This window comes from Lepidothrix coronata, unplaced genomic scaffold (genome assembly GCF_001604755.1).
Source record: "Lepidothrix coronata isolate B3197 unplaced genomic scaffold, Lepidothrix_coronata-1.0 Scaffold5, whole genome shotgun sequence".
Classification (NCBI taxonomy): Eukaryota; Metazoa; Chordata; class Aves; order Passeriformes; family Pipridae; genus Lepidothrix; species Lepidothrix coronata.
This window is the reverse complement of record NW_016690185.1, coordinates 9,146,952-9,173,225: the sequence shown is the minus strand read 5'-3', so window position 1 is coordinate 9,173,225 and position 26,274 is coordinate 9,146,952. Positions and strand designations below refer to the sequence as shown.

At 37.3% G+C, this 26,274-nt stretch overlaps 1 protein-coding gene and 1 long non-coding RNA gene across 13 annotated transcripts in view; one reads left to right on the top strand and one right to left on the bottom strand.

Annotated features, from left to right (window-relative positions):
* Positions 1-26,274, bottom strand: part of TRMT11 (tRNA methyltransferase 11 homolog) — a 114,708-nt gene that overhangs the window by 87,053 nt on the left and 1,381 nt on the right. For 4 of the 12 annotated variants that reach the window (XM_017828614.1, XM_017828657.1, XM_017828651.1 and 1 more), the window contains exons 2-12: positions 23,979-24,044; positions 23,180-23,253; positions 21,815-21,896; positions 21,627-21,719; positions 20,451-20,585; positions 18,658-18,814; positions 14,153-14,233; positions 13,348-13,512; positions 11,888-11,960; positions 11,024-11,155; positions 6,977-7,097 (exon numbers count right to left, since the gene is read on the bottom strand). In XM_017828614.1, the coding sequence (XP_017684103.1) occupies positions 6,977-7,097; positions 11,024-11,155; positions 11,888-11,960; positions 13,348-13,512; positions 14,153-14,233; positions 18,658-18,814; positions 20,451-20,585; positions 21,627-21,719; positions 21,815-21,896; positions 23,180-23,253; positions 23,979-24,044 (1,179 nt within the window). Of the gene's footprint in view, positions 1-714; positions 1,963-2,358; positions 2,458-6,361; positions 6,370-6,415; positions 6,791-6,976; positions 7,098-11,023; positions 11,156-11,887; positions 11,961-13,347; positions 13,513-14,152; positions 14,234-18,657; positions 18,815-20,450; positions 20,586-21,626; positions 21,720-21,814; positions 21,897-23,179; positions 23,254-23,978; positions 24,045-24,564; positions 24,671-26,274 lie in introns of those variants that run through there. The other 8 variants (XM_017828678.1, XM_017828686.1, XR_001876983.1 and 5 more) reach the window with 8 other exon arrangements.
* LOC108504083 lies at positions 7,858-11,843 on the top strand. The gene is made up of 3 exons (XR_001876991.1): positions 7,858-8,145; positions 9,444-9,532; positions 11,446-11,843. It is a non-coding gene; the product is annotated as an uncharacterized LOC108504083 (long non-coding RNA).

Sequence of the window (26,274 nt, the reverse complement as noted above, 5' to 3'; positions counted from 1 at the left end):
TGAGTAATGATAGAGCTGTTATGTATGAACTGCTAAAAAGAGGCTACAGCACCACTGCTGAAGGGACTAAAAGTTGGACCAGGCAGAGGAGAAATAAACTCAATCATTTTCATTGAATAGACAGAGCCAGATTTGCCACTACCTTCCCTTTTGTATAACTATGTAGATCATGTCTGTGTAAGGGAACTTTTACAAAAATGAAGTTATAAAGGCATAATAAATCCATTTAGAAAAATTTCTTGCCTATGAAGAATTGAAAGTAATTTTAATTTGTAAAGTAATAAAAGCTGAATGCCAAATTGTAATGTTGAAACAAAGACAGGTTTTCAGAAGCAGTAATTTTTGAGGTAATATTTGAAAGTGATCAATTCAAATTCTACTTTCGAAAAATTTTCTGAGCTTTTGATCTTGCTCCAAGTTTAGCCCAGAACAACTATTATATGGCTGACATAAGAAGTCTCCAAAAAAAAAGTGATTTATAATGGAAACAGAGAAAATAAATCACTATTTGAGAACTTTTTAACACACAACAAATTAGATCCAGAAGGTCAGACAAAGCTGTCATTGAGTTTGTAAGCTTTCCTGCTGCAGCTGAAGACCACAATACACAGAAGAGCAAATTCAGTTAATGAACTCGATCAGATACACATGAGTCTTCCTTGGAGAGGCACTTAAAAACTGTGATCTACAAAGATTCTAACATGACGATAGTCAGCGACCTGCAGCAAGTTGAGAAGCAGGGTTCCTCTGGCTGGAGCAAGCAGATGCATTCATCAATGCCCTGCTGAAGAATATGTGACCATATTCGACCACCAAAATGAGAAGGACCATTAACATCCTGAAATAATGGGCTTAGTGGTTTTCAAATGAGGTATTTTCATGATGGACATGGTGTGGATTCAGTAAAGTCTGCCCTTTAACAAATACAGGTTCAGTTTCAAAGATTTGATTAGGCTTAATACCATTAGGGAACCATTACTGATTTTATGCTGTTGTTGTTACTGGTTTAACTATCAATTTATGAACCAAAAATTGCAGACAGTTGGCTTGACCAAGAGTCAAGGTTTAGGAATGCAAAAGCAAATCCAAGGTACAGATGAGCTTCAGATGTGGACAGGCTTCACAGGGTTTAATAGGCTCTCCAGAGTTTGTCAGGTCACAGAGACTTTCCTTTTCTTTTTTGTGGGGTGTGCACGTGCCCAGTTGTTTCTTTGCATTTTTTGTTTGTTTTAAATACTTCTGACCTCAGCCAGAGCAAGTGGAATTCATTCAAGCAATTACTGCATGCAATAATTAAAAAAAACTCACGACAATCTTGTTTTATTGTGTACCATATACAAAAAAACAAAACAAATGAAAATTATCTTCTTAATAAGCAATTCTTGATCACCACCACGTGTTTCTCAAACAGCCAGATGTTCACAGTTTAAGAAGCCAAATAATACTACTACTTTTTTGTAAATGTTAATGGTGAAAGAACAATAATAATGGTTTTAGTCAATCATCATTAGTACTTGAAAGTACAAATATAAATTAAATAAGACTCAAAAAACTTGTACAATAAAATCTGCTGTAAACAAAGCTAATTAAAAAGAACTGCTCTCAACCTGTGTTGTGGGTTTCATCTTGTTTTAAAATTAAAAGCAGTATTTGTTTTTCTGAAACATTCAAATGAATGTTCATATCCAGATGTCCTTACAAAGAAACACGATCTCCATTCTTTTCTCATTTTTTAATCTGTTTATATTATATTTTACTTCTGATTGTCTTTTTCTTCCTTGGCAATCCTCTTTGTCACACCACTGAAATACTTCTCACGGAAAGAATTGTGTCCCCTGTATGGCATATACTGGCCATCCAACAAGTAAGAATTCTCATCTTGATCCTGCACGGTATCAAAATGCAAGCATTAGACTTCAGGACAGTATGTTCAGCAGGTATTGCCACTGGTTTGCTTCCAGACTTTTTCAAACACTTACAAGTAAGGGTAAAGTAGTTAGATTTTTTTTACAATTCAACAGCACCCATTTAAGACACTAGACTGATTTAAAGAATTTAAAAAATAGAATGCTAAGGTTTCCACTAGGATTAACAAGAACATATACATTCTACTTCAAAGTCTTAACATTTAACAGAAATGAAATTCCATATGCCATGGGTTCTCATTTGACATTAATCAAATACAAGCTGTAAGCAGACAAAGAGATTTTGGTTGTGATGTTAGTTTTTGTTTGTGTTTCTTAATGTACTCATTCAAACTTCCATTATTCTACTCTGTACAGCAAAACTACGCAAGTTGTCAGTTTTAACAGCGCTGCATCACTGAAAATATCTCATCTGGCATCACAAGAATCTTACCGTTACATGAATGAAGGAGCACAGGTACTATGCTACACAGACTTTTATAAAGGAAAACATGTATTTTCCAGAAAAAATGCCGTCTGGTGAATTCCATCACTAAGGCAGGTACAAACAGAAGAGGAACACAGTCAGCTAAAATGAGTTCCTACAGTTATTGAAGCACAATCAGAGAAAATTTTTTTGTGCAGCATTCATATACCTCTGAAAGTTGATACAGTAAATCCCTATACATAATACATATTTGACACCAGCCAACAATATAGTTTAGAAAACTGTCCCACTACATATACAAAGGTTTAGTTCATTGTGTATTATGGCTTTACACAATTACTTGTCAACTAACATTAGCGATGCTATAAGCTAAACAATACATCAAACTTTGACCTGAGTGCTAAAGAAAACTGATGGGACTTCTAAAAACAGTGTTATGCTTATTGATGTCACTTTATTATGCTCAATAGCATAATCCCCACAACCTCTAAGAGGTCACACATGTGTACACCATTCATCTTGATTCTGTAAGAAACAAAATGCTGATTCAGGGTGAAGAGAAGAAAGAGGAAAGAAACTTCTCCTTCCTCTATCCCCAAGCTGATTAAGGCAAAGAGAGGATATACTGTGTAAGAGAACAAACCTCAAGTAAAACACAGGTGTAATAGGAGCATCTGTATTCAAGCCTGGAAACAGGCTTGGTGCACCACTCCACAGCAGAATCTATCTTGAAAATCCAGGCCTCATCAAAAGCTCTGCAAAACTCTGCTCACTAAATGAGAGATCTGCAGCTACGCATGGGTTTATTGGGAGAGATTACAAAGGAAGCTCCTGGCCCACATCACAATAATTCCAGTTTAAGAAGTTTCATTCTCTACCTCTCTCTTGCACAGGCATGACTGCCTAATAAAGATGGTGATTGCTTAAAAAAAAACCCAAAACCAAACAAAAAACCAACCAACCAAAAACAACAACAAAAAAAATCAACAGATTGTGAATTGCTCTTTAAAAGAGGGAAAAACAAATTAAAGAAATCCTGAACTACCTGGAGGTAACACTCACTGTTAGCATTTACTAGTCAAAATAGTTTTATGGGCAACATGAGAATTGATCAAAGTAAAATAAATTCTTGGATTTCAGAAACTAATGATTTCCAAACAAATTCTAAATTACGACATTTTGTATCAGGGAGCTGAATGGGTACAACTTGAACACCAGGAATGCTTGTCCAAAAAACTCTTCATTAAAGAATTTATTGTGACAATTTGCACTAGAATTTGCCTGGGCATCAAGCAGCAGCTTGTTTCAGTAAGGAAATCAGTCAAACATCCTGAGTTACTCTCTGTCTTGAGTAGCATAAATTGTTAGAATATGCAAACTAAATATATGACAGGAACATTCTGCAGTAAGAGATCTCTCTTATGGAAGGTGTCAGGGGCAGTGTCAAGTCTCCCTCAAACGCATTAACTGTCCAGTGCAGTTAACATGGATGTTTTTTAACTTTTTTTTTCTTAGGAAAAAAAAAAGGAAAAGAAAGTTTAAATTCAGGGAATGGAGTTGAACCATAGGGTTTTAAGGAAGACAGTCTCTTTCCTTCTCTTGACATGCTGGAAGAGAAATAAGCAGTGCTGCTGGTGACACACAGCTGCATCCAGGGATGAGTAACTTTTTTCTCTCATTTCCTTTGAAACAACCATATGTAGTTTTCAAGGCGTAATTGGTTATTTAACACAAAACAGTGAGACTTCCCAAGAAATAATTTAGAAGACCGATCAGCAATGATCAGCCTGCTTGGCACTAAGTCAGCTCTTTCCCTAGTGTGTCAGCACAACCAAGAAGACAAAGACTTCTTCTTTTATTTGTAAAATTCAGAACAGGAGATGTTTGTTAATCTCTGTTCATTCTTTATCATCACCCTTGGTTCTTATTTTGAATAATATAAGTTCTCAAAACAGCAGACTAATTGCAAGCAGCAGTTACCACATAAATGTTGCTCTGAAATGTTTTATGATGAGTTCTGTGACAACTGCAAACCAACAAAGTTCTTATCAAAAAGCTACCAAATTGCTTTTAGCTACTTTGAGTTTTCAACTCAACACTTATCTGTTGTAAAGACAACACTAAAATAGGTGTTACAGATCTCCAGTAAATAATGACAGAGGTGGAAGAGAGGAGGACGCTTAATGATAACAAGGAAGTTTTGCTTTTCTTGAAATCTTGGCAAATATTAAGTGATATTCTAAAGATTTTTATAAATCTAGCATGTCTCAATTTGGCTCCAGGGTAATTACCCACATTCAGTTTTTGTTTAAAGAAAAAAATTCTTCCTAGCCCTATCACCTCTTCCTACCACTCCACATCTGGTACTGGACAGTAGCTACAGAAACCACTTGTACTAATGTTATACAGCTATAAACAAAACGGACCAGTTACCAAAACGGGGACAACAGGGTCATATCCAGGAACAGACACTGCTAAATTCAACAGGAAAAATTCTACACCAGTAACAACTCTGGAGTGACCATGTGACATGGAAATTTTGGGGTGAGCACTGTGCTGGGAGGAACAATGGCAAAAGTTGCCTGAAACGGTAATTTAAAAAAAAAAAAAAAGCTTTAAATGTTAATAAACGAACAACTTCTCTGCTCATACTGTGCATATGCTGGAAAAGCCTATTCATATCAACACTGAGTTCAGTAAGAAATCTTTTCCAGTTGGCATGATTTCACTGTAAACTTAAAAAGAACAGCCTGGATGCTCACTAGACAGTGAGTTATATACCACCTTTTGTGAGGCTTTTAATTCAACATATATGATCTTCATGTTAATGATTAGTTATGATAGACCAATACTTCACCTAGACATACTCACTTTTTGCATTCATTTTGGTCTCCTTTTTATTACAATTCAAAACAAAATGCACCATCAATTTCAGTAACTGACTGAATTCATCTTCATTTAAGAGTTTAGAGTGTTAACAGTGAAATCAAATTTGCTGTGAAATCTGCAATTCCTTATTGGTGGCAAACCCTGGGGAAACCAAAGAACTGCATAATGACACTACATGATTCGTAGAACTTCTTAGCCACTTGCAAGTGCTGCACTAAGCTGAATTAAAAGGCAGCTGTGAGGGTCTGTTACAGACCAGTTTAGTAAAACAGACAGGAACTGTCTGGAAACATAAATGTTTGCATATTCATAAAAATTCACTCTTTCATTTAAGAAAACAGCCAAAACACTATCTATTGAATTTTATGATCACATCTGGTGAGTCAAAGAAATATTCAATTCAAAGGTTGCTCAGGATATTAAGAAAGGAAAAGCCATGTTCCAAGTAAGGGATACTGAGGTGGGGAAATCTTAAGACACCAAACAAGACCCTAAACCAGGCAGGCATTGGCTAAGGACTCAATATGCATTTTGTTCTTTAGATAAGTTTTACATCATCAAAAACCATACATGGGTTCTGGTATCTTCAGATTATCTAACAGACTTTTGGAGTCCTGAATATAAGCACTTGCACAGTTTTATCTAAGCAGTAAGCCTGCCAAATATTCTCAGGTGCTCAGAGCTAAGCATTTCCAGACATGAACCTGTCAAATCATGTACTGAAGAACAGGTGATGCACAAAACAAGAATAACAAATGACAAAAGTCTAATCACAGAATGGTGGATATATTTTTTAGATTAGAACATGTTATCCTACAGCACTGGTATTAATAAAACTCCTGCAGAAAACCTCCCTGAAAACCCTGAGACACACATGTCAAAAATTTTCAGCATCTACCCTCCTGGTTCGCTACTGGTGAAGTTGGCAGCTCCGACACTGGACTCCAACTATGGTGCTTTTAAAAATTCAGGTGTTGCTTGAGAACTGCACTTATCATGAGCATTATGAGCACAGTACTGAAACCCTGCTGTGTTATTAGTGCAAGCACCATGCAGACACAGCAGTTTGACTGTATCTCCTGTCATCTGAAACAGCTCTTCCAACTGACAAGGATTGTACTAAAAGCACTTGCTCACTGTGTGCATTTTCATTAAGAATTTGCCTCACAGTTGCTTTGCATCTCTTTTAACAGTATTGAGTGAGAGAAGCATCGAGAATGGAAAGGAGACCTGAATGCAATATTCCCTCCCCCCAGTACCTCAGGAGAGCCACTTAGTGTGTCCCAAAACAAAAAAAGAGTCAGTGTGCTTCACTGTACTTTCACAACTTCAATATTATCTCAAAAACTAAGAGCTCTAAAGATGAAGTAACAGAATCGAATATGGTTTACCCACAAAGCCATTTAGTATATACTTGGGCATCAAGTTAAACTTTGAAATCAATGGAAACTTAGGCATCTCTGTGGATGGGATTCACAAGTAACCATAACTTCAAAGATCTTTTTCACACTATTCAGGGGCTTGCTTGGGATGAAGAGTTTACCAAAAACTGAGAAAAAAAAGGAAAAAAACCAAACCAGAAACCTTATATCACTACCCAATTTTCCAGAAGCTCTAAATCTGATCATAAAAACTCAAGTGTGATAGAAATAAGGATCAACTGGTGAATAGCACAAACTTGTCATGAATGCTATAACTACTATTTTACACAACATAATCAAGAATTCAAGCTTACCTTGAATTCTTTCACCTTTTCCATGGTAATCAGGCGCCTTGATGTGTGGCTGGAAAGCATCTGCTCACAGTTGCTAATAAGTTTCAGGCACGGGTGGCGAGGAATGATTTCTTCTGTATATCTGGAAGAAATTAACATTCATAATGCTGCAAGCTCATGAAGTGGAAGACTTGTATCTGAAACAAAATTCTTACAGACTCTTCACAAAAAGGCTTACACTAGAAAGTTGTTATGCACTTTAATCTGATTAAAGAAATTCAGATATCGGTGCTCCAGAGTTTTGACAACATATATTTCAATCATCTTGTGACATATAGTGTATAGAATAAATTAAAAGCTCACACTGTCGAGACATAACCCTCCTCCTTTTTTCATATGTATTTAAATTACATTAATGTATGCACACAGGCCTGCCTGTATAATGTCAAGTAGAAAATATCTCAGCCAACCAGAAATAATAACTTATCCAATGGGAGCTGTGATTTTAAAAACATATTCCAGCCAACGTATATGATGTTGCAGGAATAAGAGACTTAACTCCAGCTCCCTAAAAAGAGACCATTATGCTTCAATTTCAAATCTTATTAAGTCAGATCTTAATAGACAGTGACATTCCTGAACTTCAACATTTGGTGTTACAAACCTATCTCATCATAATTACTTTTTCTAATGGCAAGAAAAAAATCCATTATCATTTAACATTAGATAGCAGCAACACTGGCTTACAATTAAATCCTATCTATAGAAGCAAGCAGTTAAAGTGTTTTAAATGCCCCATCTCATAAGCATACTATTTTCTGTAGAAAGTGCTTTCTCTAGATTGCTTTCAATCTTTCTATTTCTATTGCTGTAAGAGGAATTTAAAGATTTAAGACCTTTTGTAATGGTTTTGAGTTTAGGCCTTCCTTCCTGGTCGCCAGGAAGGAAGGAAGGAAGTATTCCATCCTATTCCTTTACGTAATCCAAACATATAAATAGACAGAGAGAGAAGCCTCTTCCTCTCTTCCCTTCCGGCGAGGTTTGGAGACAGCAGATTCCCCACAGCCGGTCTCGTTTCTGTGGGGGAGCTGGGGCCTGGCTGGGCCTACGGGGCCTGTTGTTCCTGCTGATCTGGAGTCCGATAGTGTGGTTGGCGGTGTTTGGGCGACTGTGCTATCCCAAGGAAAGTAGTAAGATATTCTTTTGCTAATTCTTTAGTTTGCTAGATCCTGAGGGGTTTTTTTGATTGTGTATATCTGTTTCGGTTTTTTGTTGCTTTTTTTTTCCCCTTCCTTTCCCTTTCCCTTTCGGGATTGTATATAGTATTTCAACCGTATTTGACTGTAATATACGTAAATACATTTATTTTAATATAGTTCGGCTGGTCTGGATTTTTCATAGTTTCTTTTTCTTTGCTCTTTGCCAGAGGTTTTTGTGCTGGGTCTCCGGACTTGGCAGGGAGCCAAGTAAAACTTAGACACCTTTGCATGGGACTAGAGCAGCAAGAAGTATTGACCTAGCTAATATAATAAACATGAGATCAGACACCCTTCCCATATACTGAAACATAGATCAGTCATTTAGTCTTAGTTTTTGTAATAAGCTGTCATGCAATAGTTACTTCCACATAACACAGAAAATGGGTTTTGGTATCGTCAGGGACTATGACTTTGTACAAAATGTCTGCTCTCATGATTCTCCAATGCTTGGGAGTCAACAGGAGTCAGACATTAAAATGCAGAACTAAACAACTGAAACACCTATCACTTCAACTTATAAGGTATGAAAGAGGAGCTTTGCATTTTTCTTGTGAAGAGGTGGATTTTATGAATGCACTTTACAAAGTAAAGGTATTGTTCTGGGAGAAAGAGAAGACAAATGTAACACAACTCAAAATAGGATCCGTCTAGGTGCTGATGGAAAACTTGGCATTTCTTAAGATAACAGTGAGCTGTTAAACAAGTAACTCAATACCAAACACAGATTTGTAAATAAGAAAAAAAGAACCCCAAGCAGTACTGCCTCTTTGGTTGCCTCAAAACTTCCAGACTGCAAAACAACCTTTCAGTCACTTCTGATGTGGAATCAACTTGCTACTTCCGCTAGCTGATGTCAGAACATGCTTTTGACAAAGGAGAATAAAATTATTTCTCAACTGCTCTTTCTATTATACAAGACTTTCGATGCATCTAGTAGCACCAAACTTGCTCTTTCTCCTACGAAGGTAGGCACTCCACCACATCTTAAATTTTTAAATATACAATAATATATATAGAAAATATATGTAATAAAGTTTATAAATATATAACACTATAAAAGACTGACTGCAAAGGAATTAAAAGAATTCTGACTCAACAATGACTTCAATGTCAGACTGAAAGAGTAAACTTTGGAGTGAGATGCTATCTTGCAGAAGGAGAGATCATTATCAGTTTGTTAAAAAGCCTTGTCTGTTAGCATTAATGCATGTATTTCTACATTCTTTCAGGTAAAACTCAGAACCTTATCAAGTAAGGAATACAGAAGCAGTGGTTTTAACAGACATCCAATTCAATCCAGTTTTGGCTTTAATTTAAGGTAATACACAAGGATCTCAAGAAATGAAATTGAAGGCAGGTGTTGCCAAGGGATATTTGATAATGCAATATGTTAGTAGAAAGTATCTTCCCTTCCCCCTACATACTTGTTTTAATGTCTGTTCCCTTGTTCAGCATTACAACTGAAAATAAACTGACTGTACTAATATTCCGTGCTAATATAGTGACTTCAGTATTTCAATTCACAGTAGGATGTACAAATTCACTTTTTATGAGGCAACTTAACTAGACCTCCCCAAAACAGCAACCAAAGTAGATCCTGAATGTGCAGTTCCCAAGTTAGTTGAAGTGAGGAAACATGTTTTTTATCAAAGTTCAATAAGCGGACAGAAAAACTCTAGTATCTTGATGAACAGAATAAATTCAGTAAATCCAAACCATTTTTATTGACATTGAAATCTTAGAATTCACAATGACACACAGTCTGTTGGGGCTAAGCATGTATAGACAGACATTTTGAACAACTAGCTATAATACTGTAATGGCATTCATTGCTTTGTTTTTTTAATTGTCTCACAATAAAAAAAGCCTAAAGATACCAATTCTATCATTTATTAAAAAAATGCAAACTGCTAAGTGCACTCTTCTGTTACAGCAGCACATAAAAGAAATGGCTCCATTTGATTTCCAAATTTTCAAAGCGTGTGATATATAGGATATATAGGACTGGCACAAGCCATTTCCATGATGAAATCAGGGACAACCACCACTTTATTCATCAGTAATATTTTGACTGTACATAGAAACATCTGACACTGTAAAAACTACCTTCAGAGCACATCTGTATCTGGAAGATACTTTGAAAAACCTACAGAACTCTTCACTTTACAGTGAAACAGTTTAAAAATAACCCAAGCCAAACCAAAAATACCATCAAACCTTATCTAAGAGATGCTTAAGTAAGGTATGCAAACAGCTGTCTTTCCTTTTAAACTCAGTTCTGAACTCAGGCTGCACTACTGAGCAGACAGGATCCCGCAGTCTCTGCTGGCCCCTCTCGTCCTTAACAGGGCTGCTCCCTTATGATTCTTGCCTCTCACTACCATCTCCTGGTCATTTGACTTTTATTTCTCAGAAGACAGCTAAATTAGTAGTGCCAAACTCCAAAGAACCAAGAATGTTTTTCATAGGACCTTGTCACACATCTTTATCAATTACTCTAGAGAAACACATTCTAATATGTACCTTGAAAGTTTAATTTCCTAAGCTTAAACCTCAACTCACTGGATGTACATTTGCAATGACACACTAAGGTTTTTTCTGTTTGGTAATAGTCAGGAATTATCGCCATTCAAAAACCTTATTTCAAAATCTGGTTTTCCTCACACAAAGTTTTAAAATACGAAGTCTCGGCACTACTCTTGAGTGCTGGTGCTATGGAAGCTCCAGCTGTACCGTGCCCCAAAAGAAACACAGTGAAAGTGCAGCAGCCATTCTGACTTACAGCATAACAGAAATCAACAATACATACTCAGGCCTGTATATTGGCAGCCAGTAAACTAATCTTCCTCCCATCACCAGATATTCTGCCGCAAACTTCAACAGGTCAAAAAAGATGTCACTTAGATGATAATTGGATGAAACGAAGATGTGATTTTCTGTGCTAAACAAAAAATGTACAAGTGTAAACAAACATAAAAGCACGGGTAAAACCTACATTTCTTAAAATAATAACTAAAAAAACCCAAACCAAAAACAGACCACAAAAGCACTATCTGACACTTGCAAAAGTAATTGTGACAATCCAGAAATACAACTTCTAATATGAGGAATATGACTTTGCAAGTTCCCATAACTGGCTCTTCAGACTATCATCTTTAGTATTTGAAGTCAAAGAATCACAGGTATACTGGGAATAGTTGTTTCTTAACAACAGCTTTCTTAACAATTTAGAGTAAAACACAGAAGAAAATGAAGGCCAGGCAGTGGAGAAGCCATGACCTATCTCTGAAAAGAGCAGTGGAAATCCAAAAGAGAAGAGGTTGGGGTAAAGTATGGGTATTCTATTTTAGACTGATTTTGCGGCCTGCAGAGACTGAAGAGAACTTTCTGAGAATAGGAAATAAAAGGTAATGATGGCTCACAGAGGTGAGAAATAGGATTCAAAATCTGAACACACACAAATGATAAGCAGGGAGAACAAAACCAAGATGATTTCAGGAAATGACATACTGGTTTTGCAAATAGAGTAAAAAGGGCTTTTCTTCTTTAATTTATATTGCCACCATTTTTTTAACTGTCGATAGCCGACCAAGAAATAGTAAAGATTCTAAAACTATGACTACATTTCCATTAAGACATTTATATTCTACAACAGATGAGACAGCTCACCTACCTTCTTTCAACTGACTTAACTGCTTCCTTTTGTGAACCCGTTCTGCGAGTAGCTTCTCTGATACCATATGGTGCTAGACAAAGCAAATGCATAACGCAGAGATGAGAACCTCATTCCTTGTCCAAATAACACACAATTATACCATACATACACGACAGTGCATAAACTGTGGCTTATACAAAGTTAAAAAAAGAAAAGCTTTTACAAAGTAAAACTAAGCAAGGAAAATTTCTTCAAGATCTATTAAAAGTTTATTACTCCAAAAGGTTACTTTAGAACTGATTCAAAGAAAGCCCTTCAGCTTTCTAAGAGCTTCTAATAGACTAGAAGTTTGCTACACTACAAAGAACAATGCTTTTCTGTTTTGTTGATTAAAAGATATTCCTCAGACTTGAAACATGTGACAAATAATACCATCCTCTTTTGTTTGCCAGACATGAACATGTCCCCTATAGCACTTAGTTAACCTTTTTCAAAATGAAATTAAGTACATTGGAATTTCTTGCCAGTACATTACACAAATGGTAATTCTCTCACATAAGAACCAGAGACGGCTTTTTCTCACACATTTGTGCACATTTCTAATAACATAACATACTTATTTCATGTTCAAAACCTCTGGTTTTGTGAGACTTGTTTCAGCATCATGGAAGCACCAATATAACCATTGCAGAAGTCTTACAAATTGTGTCACACTCAGTTCTGAGTCCATATTATTATTCTACACTGTTTTATTGCCAAATAGACCAAATAAAAACTAGCAAGCAACCTACAAAGAAAAGTCACGCTCCCTATTCCTAATTAATATGAATGTCTCATCATAAGGTCAGCACTAGAGATCAGAAATTGCTGTATCAAGGTCTTTCATTTATTCCCTTAGTTTCTATTCCCTCTCATACATGACAAATGGTCTTTAGTACATAGGTTGCTAAAAGAGCAAAGGATCCTTCCAAAATGCTAATGCTTCTAGTGGTTAAGTGTATTGGAAACACATTAAAACTTCTCTTTGGAAGCATTACAATAAGTATTTAACATAAATCTTCAGAAGTCCATCAAGGCTGCATGGCAGACTCCAATGTCCTGCAGATCAAGTTCTAACAGCAACATGTACCATTCTGATAAGAAGTCTCTGTGCATCAATGAAGTTACGCTTTTACTAAATGAGACTTCTTCAAAGGATGATTTCCAGCCATATTGATTTCTGCTGGTGAGCATAATATTCTCTCCACGGAAGAAAGAGTTACTGCCAGCTTTGTTACACATTTATAACTACCCTTAAAATAAATGCAGAGATGTCAAATGCAGATCCAATTTCCACAGTGCTGCTCTCAATAACCATCTTTGATAAACTGCAGATCTGAGCACTCATCCAGACATTAAATCAACACACATAGGCACAGACACAGGCAATAATCTTTCAGTCACTGCTATCAGGCAACAAAAAGCAGCAACAAACTTACGGTCTGTAATGATTGCATCGAACAGCATCCCTTTTCGCCATATTGGCCTGGAAGAATCAGCAACCAGTGCATCGAGGTAGTATTTCTCTAAACCATACTGTCGGAGATTAGCTCTGATATTTTCATCTGGCCCTCTCCATTTCTGGTTCTTTCTGCTTGCCTTGCCTGGGAAGGGAGAGGGCCCAGAGAGGGGGAAAAAAAGCACACTCAACAAGAAACAATTATATAAGAAAAGCTTTTCATATACTCTACCATTTAATTTAAAGGAAAATAATTAAATGTCACTACAAAACCTGTCAAAAGTACTTGCAGTAAACTTCAGAAGTAGCAAGAAATAATGAAAATACACTAGAAAAGTTCTGCTGCACCATCTGCACAGGGTGTCCCAGAACACATTTGTAAAAATGTTGTTTTGTTAGACATTCTCTCTGACCATCAGTCACAATCCTGTCCACTAGGTCAGATACAATTTGAACTGCAGATTTTCAGAGAAGTAAGAATAAGATTAGACTTCCTGGGTTAGGTTACGAGAAGCTTCCTACATCACAGGTTAAGACAGCACACAGGTGTGGTAATTATTATTTGGAATTTTGTTTGGTTTTTATTATTCCTTTTTTAAAATATTTCCTGCTTAAAAATAAGACAATATTTTATCTAGGATACATGTAAATTGGTGAATAAAAATAAGCATGACCAAATAAATCCTAATAAGATTAATATTGCTTTAAAATCCACTAAGTATCATCCACTACCATCCTAAATTCCAGAGAGCAAGATTTCAGTGGTTTAGAAATATGTAACATACCTAATCCGTGGATTGTGTTGTAATCTATATCAGTACCACACACATATGCTCCAAAGTGTGCTGAGGAGATTAGAAGGCCACCTACACAGGGGAGAAAAGAGGAAAAATATAAACTCCTGTCATAAATGTTACTTGTGTTGGAATTTTTTCCTCAGGAACTTCAGGAGTTTACAACAGTAGCACACCAGACCCAAAGCTAGACCCAAGTACAAAAAAAAAGAAACTAAAAAAAGAAACAAAACTACCAACCTGTTAGAATCACTATGCAACTATAATTAGAAATAATTACACCAAGTCCCTTGTCTGCTATACCTGATTCTCCTTATCTTACTATGCCTTTTGTCACTCCTTCTCTTTTGAGACTGCTCTTAGGAGTTTGTTTATGGTTTTCTGTATTTCAAGGCAGTAAGATTCTTCAATCATTACATGAACCAAAACTTTTGATACTACTTTGCAAGGAACAGAATTTCATATTGTTGGCACACAATTTGAAAAGTCATCACCAAACAAATAGCAGTTCTCCTGTGTCTGTTCTCAAAGTATCTCCTTAACTGTGTCTAAAATCAAACTTGTTGTAAAATGTGGCCATTCCCTGCGTAAGAAACAATGGTCAAGAGCCTTGCAAATGTAAATATGTCCAATGTAAACAGGGAACATCAAAACAGTTCCTGTAATAGTTACGCTGTGTGAAAACTATATACAAATGCATTTTTCTGTGAGTATGCTGCCTATTCTGTCAGCAGTTTTACCAGTGTACTTATTCTGCAATAAAATCATTTTTTTAATTAATACTATTGCAATCTGCTTTACTAATTTACAAAAAAAAAAAAAAAAATAACAGAAAAGCATGTGTGATTTCCCCTTTAAACTTGATAGCAGTTGAACAGACCACAAAAATGAACAAATGACATTACCTCTTTAACAGCTTCCAAATGAAACAATGGACAGACTGTAGAAGATTACCAAATACCTGTGTGGTCAAGTTATTATGTAGCTAGTAGAATGGTTTAAAAGAGAACAGTGACTGAGAACAAGGCTGTGAACCCCACATTACTGGTGTCAACAGTCCTGCTAAAATAAAGGGGAAGATTGCTGCAGGATGAAGAGTTGACAAGCACAGGGAACAATGTGCAAGCTGGTTGTACTGTTGACACCAGTTTTCCCATTCACAGGGAGCATGGAGAGAAGCACTTCAGGTGGCTGAACTACCCTGAGCCATCCACTCAGCACAAACACCTCCCTAACATGCCCTGTGTGCATGGGCTGAAGGATCCCATCTCAGAGCACTCCTACACCATATGGTAACCAACTCTACAAAAACCAAATGTGAGGGAGAAAGAAAAGTTTTCAAATTCCTCTGATTTTTCCTGGATCAAGGAAGTGGATCAGGGAAAAGCAAGGCTACTCACCCCAGAGGAGTCACCCATTTCCCTTCTTGGCTGCAATCCCTCATAAGAGATGGGCAGTACCTCCAGAGGGTCACGACAAATTTAGCTAGCCCTGACCCCAAGTAAGGCATACCACCCAGTCCTATAAAAAAAAGTAAGAAGAAAGCACTTGGCCCATCTAAGAATGGTTTTAATCATAAGCAAAAAAAAGTTAGGAAAACATGAACTTAAGGCTTTCAATAAATCTCAGCTGGTACTAGTTCAATTGTGTTCACACAGAAGGTGCATGAATACTTAAATACAGTAATAGGGCCAGCTCTTTGATCTACTATATGAAACATGCTAAGAGGGTTAATCAGGGAATCACTGTGTCCCCTGATGACTGTTAGCAGAATGCCAGTGGCACAGAACTTCATGCCTTTCTATCATACGCTATTCCCCCATCTCTTCAGCACACATGAGGACTGGTCATAGCACTGTCCCCCAGAATGTCAAAGAAAAAAATTCTTGTCATTTGCGACTACACAGTATCACAAATTGGCAAAGAGAAAGTAAGGACAAATAACTTTGAATGGTATAATTAACAAGATTACTGAGATAACCTGAACAGACTGTCTAGGAGGAAGCACAAAATATTAAGGTAGAAGACTTGATTTATTCTTCCAGAAAGCTCCAAGCTTCTTTCTGCCCAACACTGAGGAAAGAATATCTAAACATTTATGGAACTTAAAAACAATCCCGGATGTTCCAATTCTGCTCTACAATAAGAAGGGGAATCAAGTCTCCTAAAAGCCAGCCTGGTCAAAGAGCACTTCATATTCCAATGACAAATGCCAATTTGCCACTGTTACACTAACATGGAAGACTTGTGATTTGGTTTATGCAAAAATCAGTTTCTTTCCAATAAGCAAGCACCATTTTGCAAGGCCATTCTGATTTGGCATTATTTACATTTTCAGTGTAAAGAAAACAGGAAGAAACCAAGCCAGGTAATAAAGCTGCATCAATAAAGAAATCTGAACCACAGTTTCAAAATGCTCATCAAATCCTGTATGTATGTTCTTTCTAAACCGATCAGCAGACTCATGCAGCTTTAATCTCTAGCCTTTATATTACAGATATCCAGGGCAAAAAATCCCCAAAAAATGTAATTCAAACCACTAGGTAATTTGCTGAGAATTTTATATACTTGTATTGTATTTGTTACCTTTCAAACTGAAAAATGATTTAACATTTATACAGAATTTCTATAGCTTTGCCATTTCCATGTGATATTTCTTCCTCTGTCTTTACCTTCCTTTTCACTCCCATGAGAATGAATGCTCTCCGAGATTTTCTTTTTGTTTAGCAGATTTTTGTAAGAAGATGCAAAGCCATAGATACCAAAATCAAACAAACTGCTCACAGATAAGTAGAGGAATTTCCTGAACCTTTCAAAGAAGGACAAGCACAAGGATGAGGAGAAAATTTCATGAGACATTATTATGCATGAAAAAAACCCAGATCATATATGAACAAAAATTTAAGACAAAAACATAAGAGTTCACTGAAGCCTTGTGTTTCTGAAAATATTACATCCCTGGTTTGTTTTCTGTGGTACAGAGAAGATACATGCTATTAAGAATTTATCCTACTGGTGACCCTGTAGTGTTGTCTTCTCTCTCCCTAACTTCTCTGCAGTCATTTCTGCAGAAAACTATCCTCATCCTTCCATTAATGTAAGCATTTTTAATCGTACGCATTTCACACGTGGTTATCTTGATCAAAGTGTAGCAAGTTGGCCAGGAGGGCAAACGGTATCCCGGGGGGGCATCAGGCAAAGCATCGCCAGCTGGTTGAGGGAGGGGATTGTCCCGCTCTGCTCTGCACTGGTGCGGCCTCACCTTGAATATTGTGTGCAGTTTTGGATGTCACAATATAAGAAAGATATTAAGCCATTAGAGAGCACTCAAAGGAGAGCAACAAAGATGTTGAAGGGCCTTGAGAGGAAGCCGTATGAGGAGCGGCTGAGGGCATTTGTTCAGCCTGGAGGAGACTGACGGGAGGTCTCATTGCAGTCTGAAACTGCTGTGGATGTGGAGGGGCAGACACTGATCCCTTCTCTCTGGTGACCAGTGACAGCACTGGAGGAAATGGCTTGAAGCTGAGTCAGAGAAGGTTTAAGTTAGATATCAGGAAAAGGCTCTTCACCGAGGGGGTGGCTGAGCACTGGAACAGGCTCCCCAGGGAAGTGGTCACAGCACCAAGCCTGACAGAGTTCACGAAGTGTTTGGACAGTGCTCTCAGGCACATGGTGTGACTCTTGTGGTTGTCCTGTGCAGGTTCAGGAGTCAGACTTTGATGATCCTTGTGGATCCCTTCCAACCCAGGATGTTCTATGATTCTACTCTATGATTCTAAAATCCAGGTCAAAAACAGAGCCTTCGTTACGTTTTTGAAGAAACTACTATAGGTAGCTTAATACAATATACTCTGCTATGATTATATGGCACAACCTGACACAACAGATCAGCTATTTCACCTACACAACAGCTCAGTTTCTCTGAGTCAAAATGTACTTTTATGTCATATGTGGAATAAAAGCTCCCCCTCCTGGATAAACTAGGAAAAGTTCAGCTGGGGGCGGATATGTGGTGTGAGCAGTATTCTCCTTTGATCTCTACTGAATGCTATGACCTAACTATTGTTACGCTGTGTTAAAAGCCTAGACGTGCCCTCAGCACTCTAAATAGCCAGCTCTAAAATGCCACTCCTTGTAACCCCCTGAAAGTGACGGCAGGAAGTGCATTAGCCAAATTTCACTTCTTGGTCACTTTGGATCTTAGGCAGTCCATAACACATATGAAGTAGCGTTTAACCCATGGTGCATAAAATAAAACCACGAAGATGGATTTTTTAGAAGTGTGAAATAAACTGTTTATAGCTTTGGAAGTTGGTCTCCTTCCCCCAAAATCCCTTTCAAGTTAACAGACTACTCATTTTACAATCACCATTTTGCCTTTGGTATCCTCTCAAATATCAGCTGAGCACCAGAAGCCACTGCACCAGGTAAAACCTGGTGCAAACAGTAAGACAATCTTCCAGTTTTTCCCACCAGTGGAAAAAAAATATATATACCTGTTCCAACAAATGGATCATATACAACATCATTGGGTTTTACTCTCCCATGGTTGGCCATAATGAAAGACAGGCAGGCATCCATGCTTGTATTTCCAATGAAGTGTCTCTTCTTTACACTGTAGGATTCAATGAGTTCTCTTTGGCCATCTGCAATCTGTTGAAACATTTAAAATCCCTGTCAGGTCTTAAATACAAGATACAGGCAGGCAGGCTAACATGTGCTTAAGTGACACCATCCAAAACCAGGTAACTTCATTTCATAACACATCACCTTGCTTTCTGACGTCTGAAAATATGACAGACTTCTTTCCGAGCAACAGATATCTTGGTTCAACACCTAGATAAATTCTTCAAGACAGAGGTTAAAAATATACAAACATTTTAGAGAGAAAATTCTTCTGAAGAGATAACTATTACAGCAACTTTGCTATTCTATCAGAAAAACAATTCCTGGCAATTCAGAGTTAAAAGAATTTCAAAATTAAGAAGAGGAGAGATGCATGTTAACACATGCATTGCACATACACACACGTATGCTTAAGGTCATACAGAACTTCCTTCTTCACTGGCACTTCTGCCATGCTCAAAATCTAAATTTAGGATAGCACTGACAGATCAGAATTTAATGGAAAAGCAAACAAAGACCAAATGCTAGTATTTTTACATCAGACTTCTAAAATATGTTGAAGAAGACCAACCCAATCTGCAAGAAGACATGGTCAAAAGCTCTTCCAACACTATCCCCCCATCTCTGGTCAACATCAGTCTCACTGGGTAAACAAAATACATTTGCGTATTTTTTTCAGGTTAGTTTACTCAATACTTCAGAAATCCAGCACAGATGGGCCAACAGCTGCAATGTTTTACAGTATTGCCACAACCCAGAGTGCTTACACATTAATCACATGCAGAAAGAACACTCACAGGTCCTAACAGATCACTTGGATGTCTGACTTCCCTGTACACAAGCCACTGATTATAGCTGTACAGCCTCTGCAGTGGTTCTCCCTCCTTCCAGCTGCCCTTTACCCAGGACACTGCTAGCACATATTCCCATCAGTGGCTAGTGTCATTCCGGAAGATGTCCTTTGGGGAGCCACATTTTCCTCACAAAAATATAAAAGACCAGATCAAATTTCCTCAGGATATCCTAATAATGCGGCAGCTTTAGAGTGTATATGGTCAACAGGCAAGAAGGTTTGTAGTGAAGACCTCAGCTGACAGGCTCCAGACAGTTTTTATAACTGGTTCCTGCTGTAGGCCCTGCACTCCCAGTGTCTCCTTGGGCCTGTGCACTGAACCTGCTGATGTCCAAAGCCTCAGGGATCAGTCTGCACCCTTCTGTGGAGGTTCCTGTCAGGACCTCTTGAAGCACTTACAGAATGCTCTAGTGGGCCTGACGCAACTCAGCAGGGCCACAAGCCACCTATAGTTCTGTATATCTCTCTACATGTCTGAAACACACTGCTGGTGCTTTCAGCTGCAGCTGGTCCCACAACAACATAATACACCACCACAGCTGCGCAGTCTCACAGCTGTGCTGAGTTCTCTCAGTGGAGGGCAAGAAGGTGTGTTTCCAGATACAACTTCATTTTTTCCACCTCCAAATTGCTCAATAAACCCACTTTTTCCTAGTCACAGTAAAGTTTCCCAGACTTGCAGTGACAGATTCAGACATAATTATATTGTCTGCTTCCACTGAAAGTCAATACAATTTTTTACATTTCAATTGAAGAACACTTTCCTGAAAATACAAGCTTATAAGAACTGAAGCAAGCATATTCACGCACCCATCTACCAAAATACAGATGAAAGGGCTCTTCTGGAACATTATTTGGGTTCATTCCATAATCTTCCAAAATCCAGAAGATGTGTTCTGGATTCTTTAAATTTACTTTTCCTTTGAATGGCAGAAACTCAAGGGCCTATACAAAAAAGAAAAAATAGAGTAAAAAAAATGTCAAAACAGGGTCAATTTTTTAAATAGAAAAAAAACCAAAACAAAGTCTTGCCCCCAAAAACCCCCACCACAATTTTACTAGGAGAAATGATAGATAAGTATTAAAAAGTACATTCTCAATTTTATCTAGATTTTTGAAATACCTTTCCTGTAAATAAAAATACCTCAAATGATTAAGAACTAGAAATCAGGAACCATAACACTTTTTATTAACTGAAGAGAACCCAACTTTAGAGGAAATAAATGGTGCATATCATTTATGCAATTTTCAAGTTATAAAAACAACACTGATGATGAACAATAGGATATAAAGTTTCAGTGATGTGCAGCTACACCAATTTACATACTCAGTATTATTTCATGCACACAAAAACTGAACAAACAGGAAAGAGTGGCTACTACTAATACAGATAATTTCAGTCTCCGTAAATGGTGTAAATAAAAGAAAAAGCTGATAAAATAGAATGTGGAAGAACAAAAAATCAACGGTAATTTAGAAAAATTTCCTAATTATAATACTGATACAGTTAGGAGGAGAGCACAAGTGCAGAAAAGAGCGTAACGACAGAGCAGGAGATCAGCACACAATCCACAGCTTACAACTGAAGTCACTTGTTCCACATTCTGCAACAATAAAAGCCTAATGCGCAGATCAAGTAACCAATTTTCCAAAAGTCTAGCACCTAACTCTAGCCACTTGAATCTCAGCATTTTGGACAATAAGCTTCAGTTTCCCCAGCACACTGGGCCAAAATCAGCGGTGATGTTTATTTGGCTTTGTATATGCCTCACATGGGCTGTTTAGGGAAACAAAAAAAAAAAAAGTCATGAATTTTGAGGGAATTTTAATTCGGATGCAAAGATCTCATTTAGACCTGATAAGACGTAAGCAATAAACTTCTTTCAGATCTTCAGGAACCCCAAACTTAAAAATTCTGAGAGCATGGAATAAGAACAACATAAATGATTAAACTAAACATCAAAGATTTCTTAACCACCTACTTACATCGATCTTTTTTATTTTCTGTGCTTGAGTCAGTGTTTTGTTAAACGTATGAATATGTACTTTGTAAGTAGAGTCTGACTGTAGATATGGAAGCTGAAAAAAAAAGGCAAAGACCATTTCATTAGTACAGATGCAGTGCTATTCAGTCCATAGAGGAACCATATTATCCAGATTCTTTATATGCATACCATCTTGTCCACTGGATAGTTCTTCAGAGAGGCATAGAGCTCCCCCTCAGATCTTCCATGACCCCACAGTTCAAATATAGACCTGGAATTACACAGTTTTTGAGAGTGCAGTCACATGGAGGGGGCAAAATGCCTTACAGACACTTACTCCTTTTAACCTTCTTGGTCAATTTATTTAGGCTTTACTTAGTACTGGAGTACTAAAGTGTGGTATTTAACTCTTAGCAAATGTTTTAATTTTTGTTCTTAAGAAGGACACACTAATTTTTAATCCTAAAATGACATTTTAACAATGCTTTTTTTTTTTTATTTGGTAACATATACCAAAAGCTTTAGAGCTTTTGTTACTGATTAGCAGTGCAATGGAGATGCACCGGAAATTTTCTTCTAAACCTAACATGTCTTCCCACAACAAGTAGTAGGCCAGAAAATGAAGATGTGGGCTAGCTACACTTTCTACATAAAATAAGGATACATTAGCTGAGAGATCATGGTATACAGAACATCTACAAGCTGCTTTGTCGTATTTTACTTCATTGGTTGCCTATGGCTGCTTTCTGAAGTGCAGTACAGTTGATCTCCACTGGAAACATACTGTCATAAGGACAGTTTTGTACACATGGGACTCCTTTAGGCAAGACTGGACAGCCCTAGTCACTGGAGGTAAAAGTGAATACCTGACACAATAAGGACTCAACGGGGACTACGCAACGCTCTGCAGAAGGGCCCAAACTAACTCTGAAGAACACAGCACAGACACCACAAATTTAGTATGGTCAGAGAGACATACCACACTTACACCGGCTCTCATCCCGAACCATACCTCCACAGCCTCTCTCACAAGCCTCACTGCAAAGAATGTTATTCAGACACCTCTAAAAAGGACCAGCTGGAACAATCACTCTCTGGCATATTCTTGTGCTCTTGAATTTTCTAGAAGGACCTCTGCTGCAGCAGATTGGGCTGAGGGTTCAGATGCCAGCACTAAGGGAGGGTAACACAATCTTTCCCTTCAAAACTTGATTTTCAATTTTTACTTATCATTGTTTTTATCTTTTAGTTCCAGACATGTTTTAAAACAACTCACTAACTAAACTTTATTCAAGGTCAATAAAACATCAGTGAGTACTGTCTCTGGAGTGAAGAACACTATCCTGACTTGATCATACACCAAGTAAAGAGAACGTGAACTCTACATAATCAGTCCTACAGGAGTCCTATAACATCCAGTTACATCTTCTCAATTCTAGAAGAAATCAAAGACTGTTTATTTGAAGACTCCATAAAAAATCTGTATTTGCCACAACATAACAAAACAATATTCCACCGCTTCAGTTATCGTTTACAGGATTTTCCATCTCTTACTTTGCACATACTGTCCGTTTCATTAGTCCCCTTGCCATCTCTTCTGAAGGAATATTGAGAATCCAAAACGGAGACTGAAATAAAGAGAAGATAAATCATACAAATACCTAGTTGGAGGATGTCAGATGAATTACACAACTACACAATTCTGTTCTATAAAAACAGAACATGCATGCTGAAAATAAATTAAAAAAAAATAAATCTGTTGACTGTAATCATACAGAAGATAAATATTTAATTTCAGGCAAAACTGTTTACTTGGCTTGAATGTCTGAGAAATTTTGTTATGTATTTCATTTTTCTACTGTATCTTTGACTTAGCAAAATATTATTTGTTTGCACTTCTGTAGATTATTCAGCCCCTAAAGACGGAAAACATCTCGTTACACAAAAGTAGTAACTTATTCCCAGTAATATTCTCTGACTAAGCACTGAGACCAAAATCATACAGCTTCCTAGTCATATTCTCTCTCACTGATTTAGATGCAAACACCAAATCCAAAGTGCTGCTGAATGTTTTCACAGTTCGCCTATTCTGAGAAGAAAGGAGAGCCTCCCAGCAGATGGCACTACTTCTTTTCACAGTCTTAAATGAAGACAGCCTGAGGTGCATTTTGTGCATATTTTTTATAAGTTCTGAGTCTTCACTGAAATTGAGAGTTCCTCATTTTTGGAAGATTCTTGATTTTTCTAAGAAACTTCAAAATTTATTCAGCTACCCACATTTAACAATAATACTATAAAGAACGTACTTGCATCCCATACACACACTCAAGTAAAATATTTGGTCCTCACTTACATTTACACGAATTTCCTGCTCACCACTGAATTTTCCACCACAAAGGGAGAGCAATGATGATATTTCCTAAATTGAAAATATAAAGGTCAGGCCTCAGAATCATTAACGAATGTTTTGAAGAAAGAAAGGTGGGAAACAAGGAAAAAAGGGCAGCATAACACAAATTCTAATGCAGACGGTGAGGATTGTGAAGAAAATTCTAGAGACAGCAAGAGAAGACAGAATAGCATGTACTACCAACTTTACTGTGGGAACTAACAGTGAAACACTCAGAGTAGTTGTGTGGATAGGACAGAAGTTCACACATAAATTCAGCTTGTATGTACTATTCATGAACAGAAAAAAAATTAAGACTTTCCTGCTATAAAAGCAGTTTTCTCAGAGTTCAGTGGCAAAGGAATGGGCTCTGTTAGGCAAATTTCAGTAATCAAATTCCCCTGCTTCATATTTTCTCTTTCGTCTAAATCTTTACTGTTCAACCCTGCTCTCTCATAACAATATTCCTCTTACAATATTATTCTCTCTATTCTTAAAATATTTTTCTGCCTAATTCACATAAAAATGATGTTTCACTAGTAACACTGACCCAGGGCCAGGGCAAGCACCGAGCATCAATTCCATTTCTGTTACCTCTCTGCTTTACAAGTATCTCAACAGTTTTCTTCAGCAGATGTCTTCTCTAAATCAAAAGACTGTAAATTGAACATATGAAAGAACAAACCACCAAGAAACAAGCTAATAAGTAATACCTGAAAAAAAGAAAAAAACGATGCACTAAAAAGACTTTCAAACTCAAATGAGATGTAAACACCAGGGATGTTTCTCATGTAGCCCCAATACTAGAAATGACATGCTGCAATCTCTGAATGATACTGGCAAAAGAACACAGAGGCAAAATTTTATAGTGGCTTAGATTTCAACTGAGTGGGTAAATGAAAAGATTACCATTAATTATCACCAAAAAAAATGGAGGAAAAGAAAACCCAACATGACACTAGCATATGGTTTTAGTGGGACATTACCCCACTCATTTCCATCTTTCCATTTGAATAGAAAGGACATAAGAAACATTGGAAAAAACAGGGGGTTTGCTCCAGGAGAATATGATTATGTGTAACCATTTCACTGTATGGTCCTGAGGCACAAAAAGCACCTGAGATGCTACACATGAGTCGGTGGCACCTCCAAACACCAGTAATATTACCTACAGAAAAGTGACAAAAATGAGAAGCAGAAAAAACATGGCCTGCAAGGAAAGGCTGGGAGAGACCAGCTACATATGCTAAAGGTTGCTGTGATAAAGAAAGATAATAATCTGTTTTCAACGTTTATTATGGAGATGACTGAATGAGGTTCAAATCACAGCAGTACTCTGGATGAGAATTTGGGAAGATCCTTCCAAGAGTAAAGACAATGAAGCACTGGAACATATCTGCCTGAGGACATTGATAAGAAAACATTCGACATGCACTGATCTGTCCATTAGGCACAAGCTTTGCTGTAAAACAGGATGCCTGATCTTACCCCTAAGTATCTGACCTAACAAAAAACAGATCCCTGATTATGGAGCACAGTTTATCAACTAAGAAATATGAAACACGTAACTTCGGACACTGAATAACAAATGTGGACTCTGACAAACACCTTCAGCTGCTGTGATCCAGCACTACCAGAAGTACAAAAGCAGTCCTCTCATATCCCATATGCAGATGTGGTAGAGATGGAGATCAAGCAGATCATCTGGCTAAAAAATCTGTCCTTCCTTGTTTCATTAAGTCCTTAACACAGCTCATGACAAAGCCAAACACATAGCTGAGCAGAGTACAAGAAAAGGGAAATGGAACTGCTTTCTACAGCAGCTATATCGGCCAAGTGCCACTACAACCCTGGTGATAAAACAAAAACTTTGTTACATATCATCTTCTTACTTCATCTGATGACTTTGCCTAAAGACAAACTGGGTTGATCATAAATAAATAAATTCATGTTCCAGTCTCACAAAGCAAATAGTAAAAATCAATGCACAAAAGAAAGCCTTAATGAAAACAAGGAAAACAAATGATGCAAGACACATTAAATATTTTATAACACATGTAATGATGACCCACCAATTCTAATAAAATAACTCCGCATTTTGGCACTATTTTAAACAATAACATACCATCCTGGATATTACTAGCTCTTCTAGATGGTGCCTAGAAGAGCCCTTTGGGTATCAAAATTTGTTAAGGTGTATAGCAACTCCATAAATTATCATGGGAAAAAAAAAATAATCACAAGTTAAATTTACAAACAA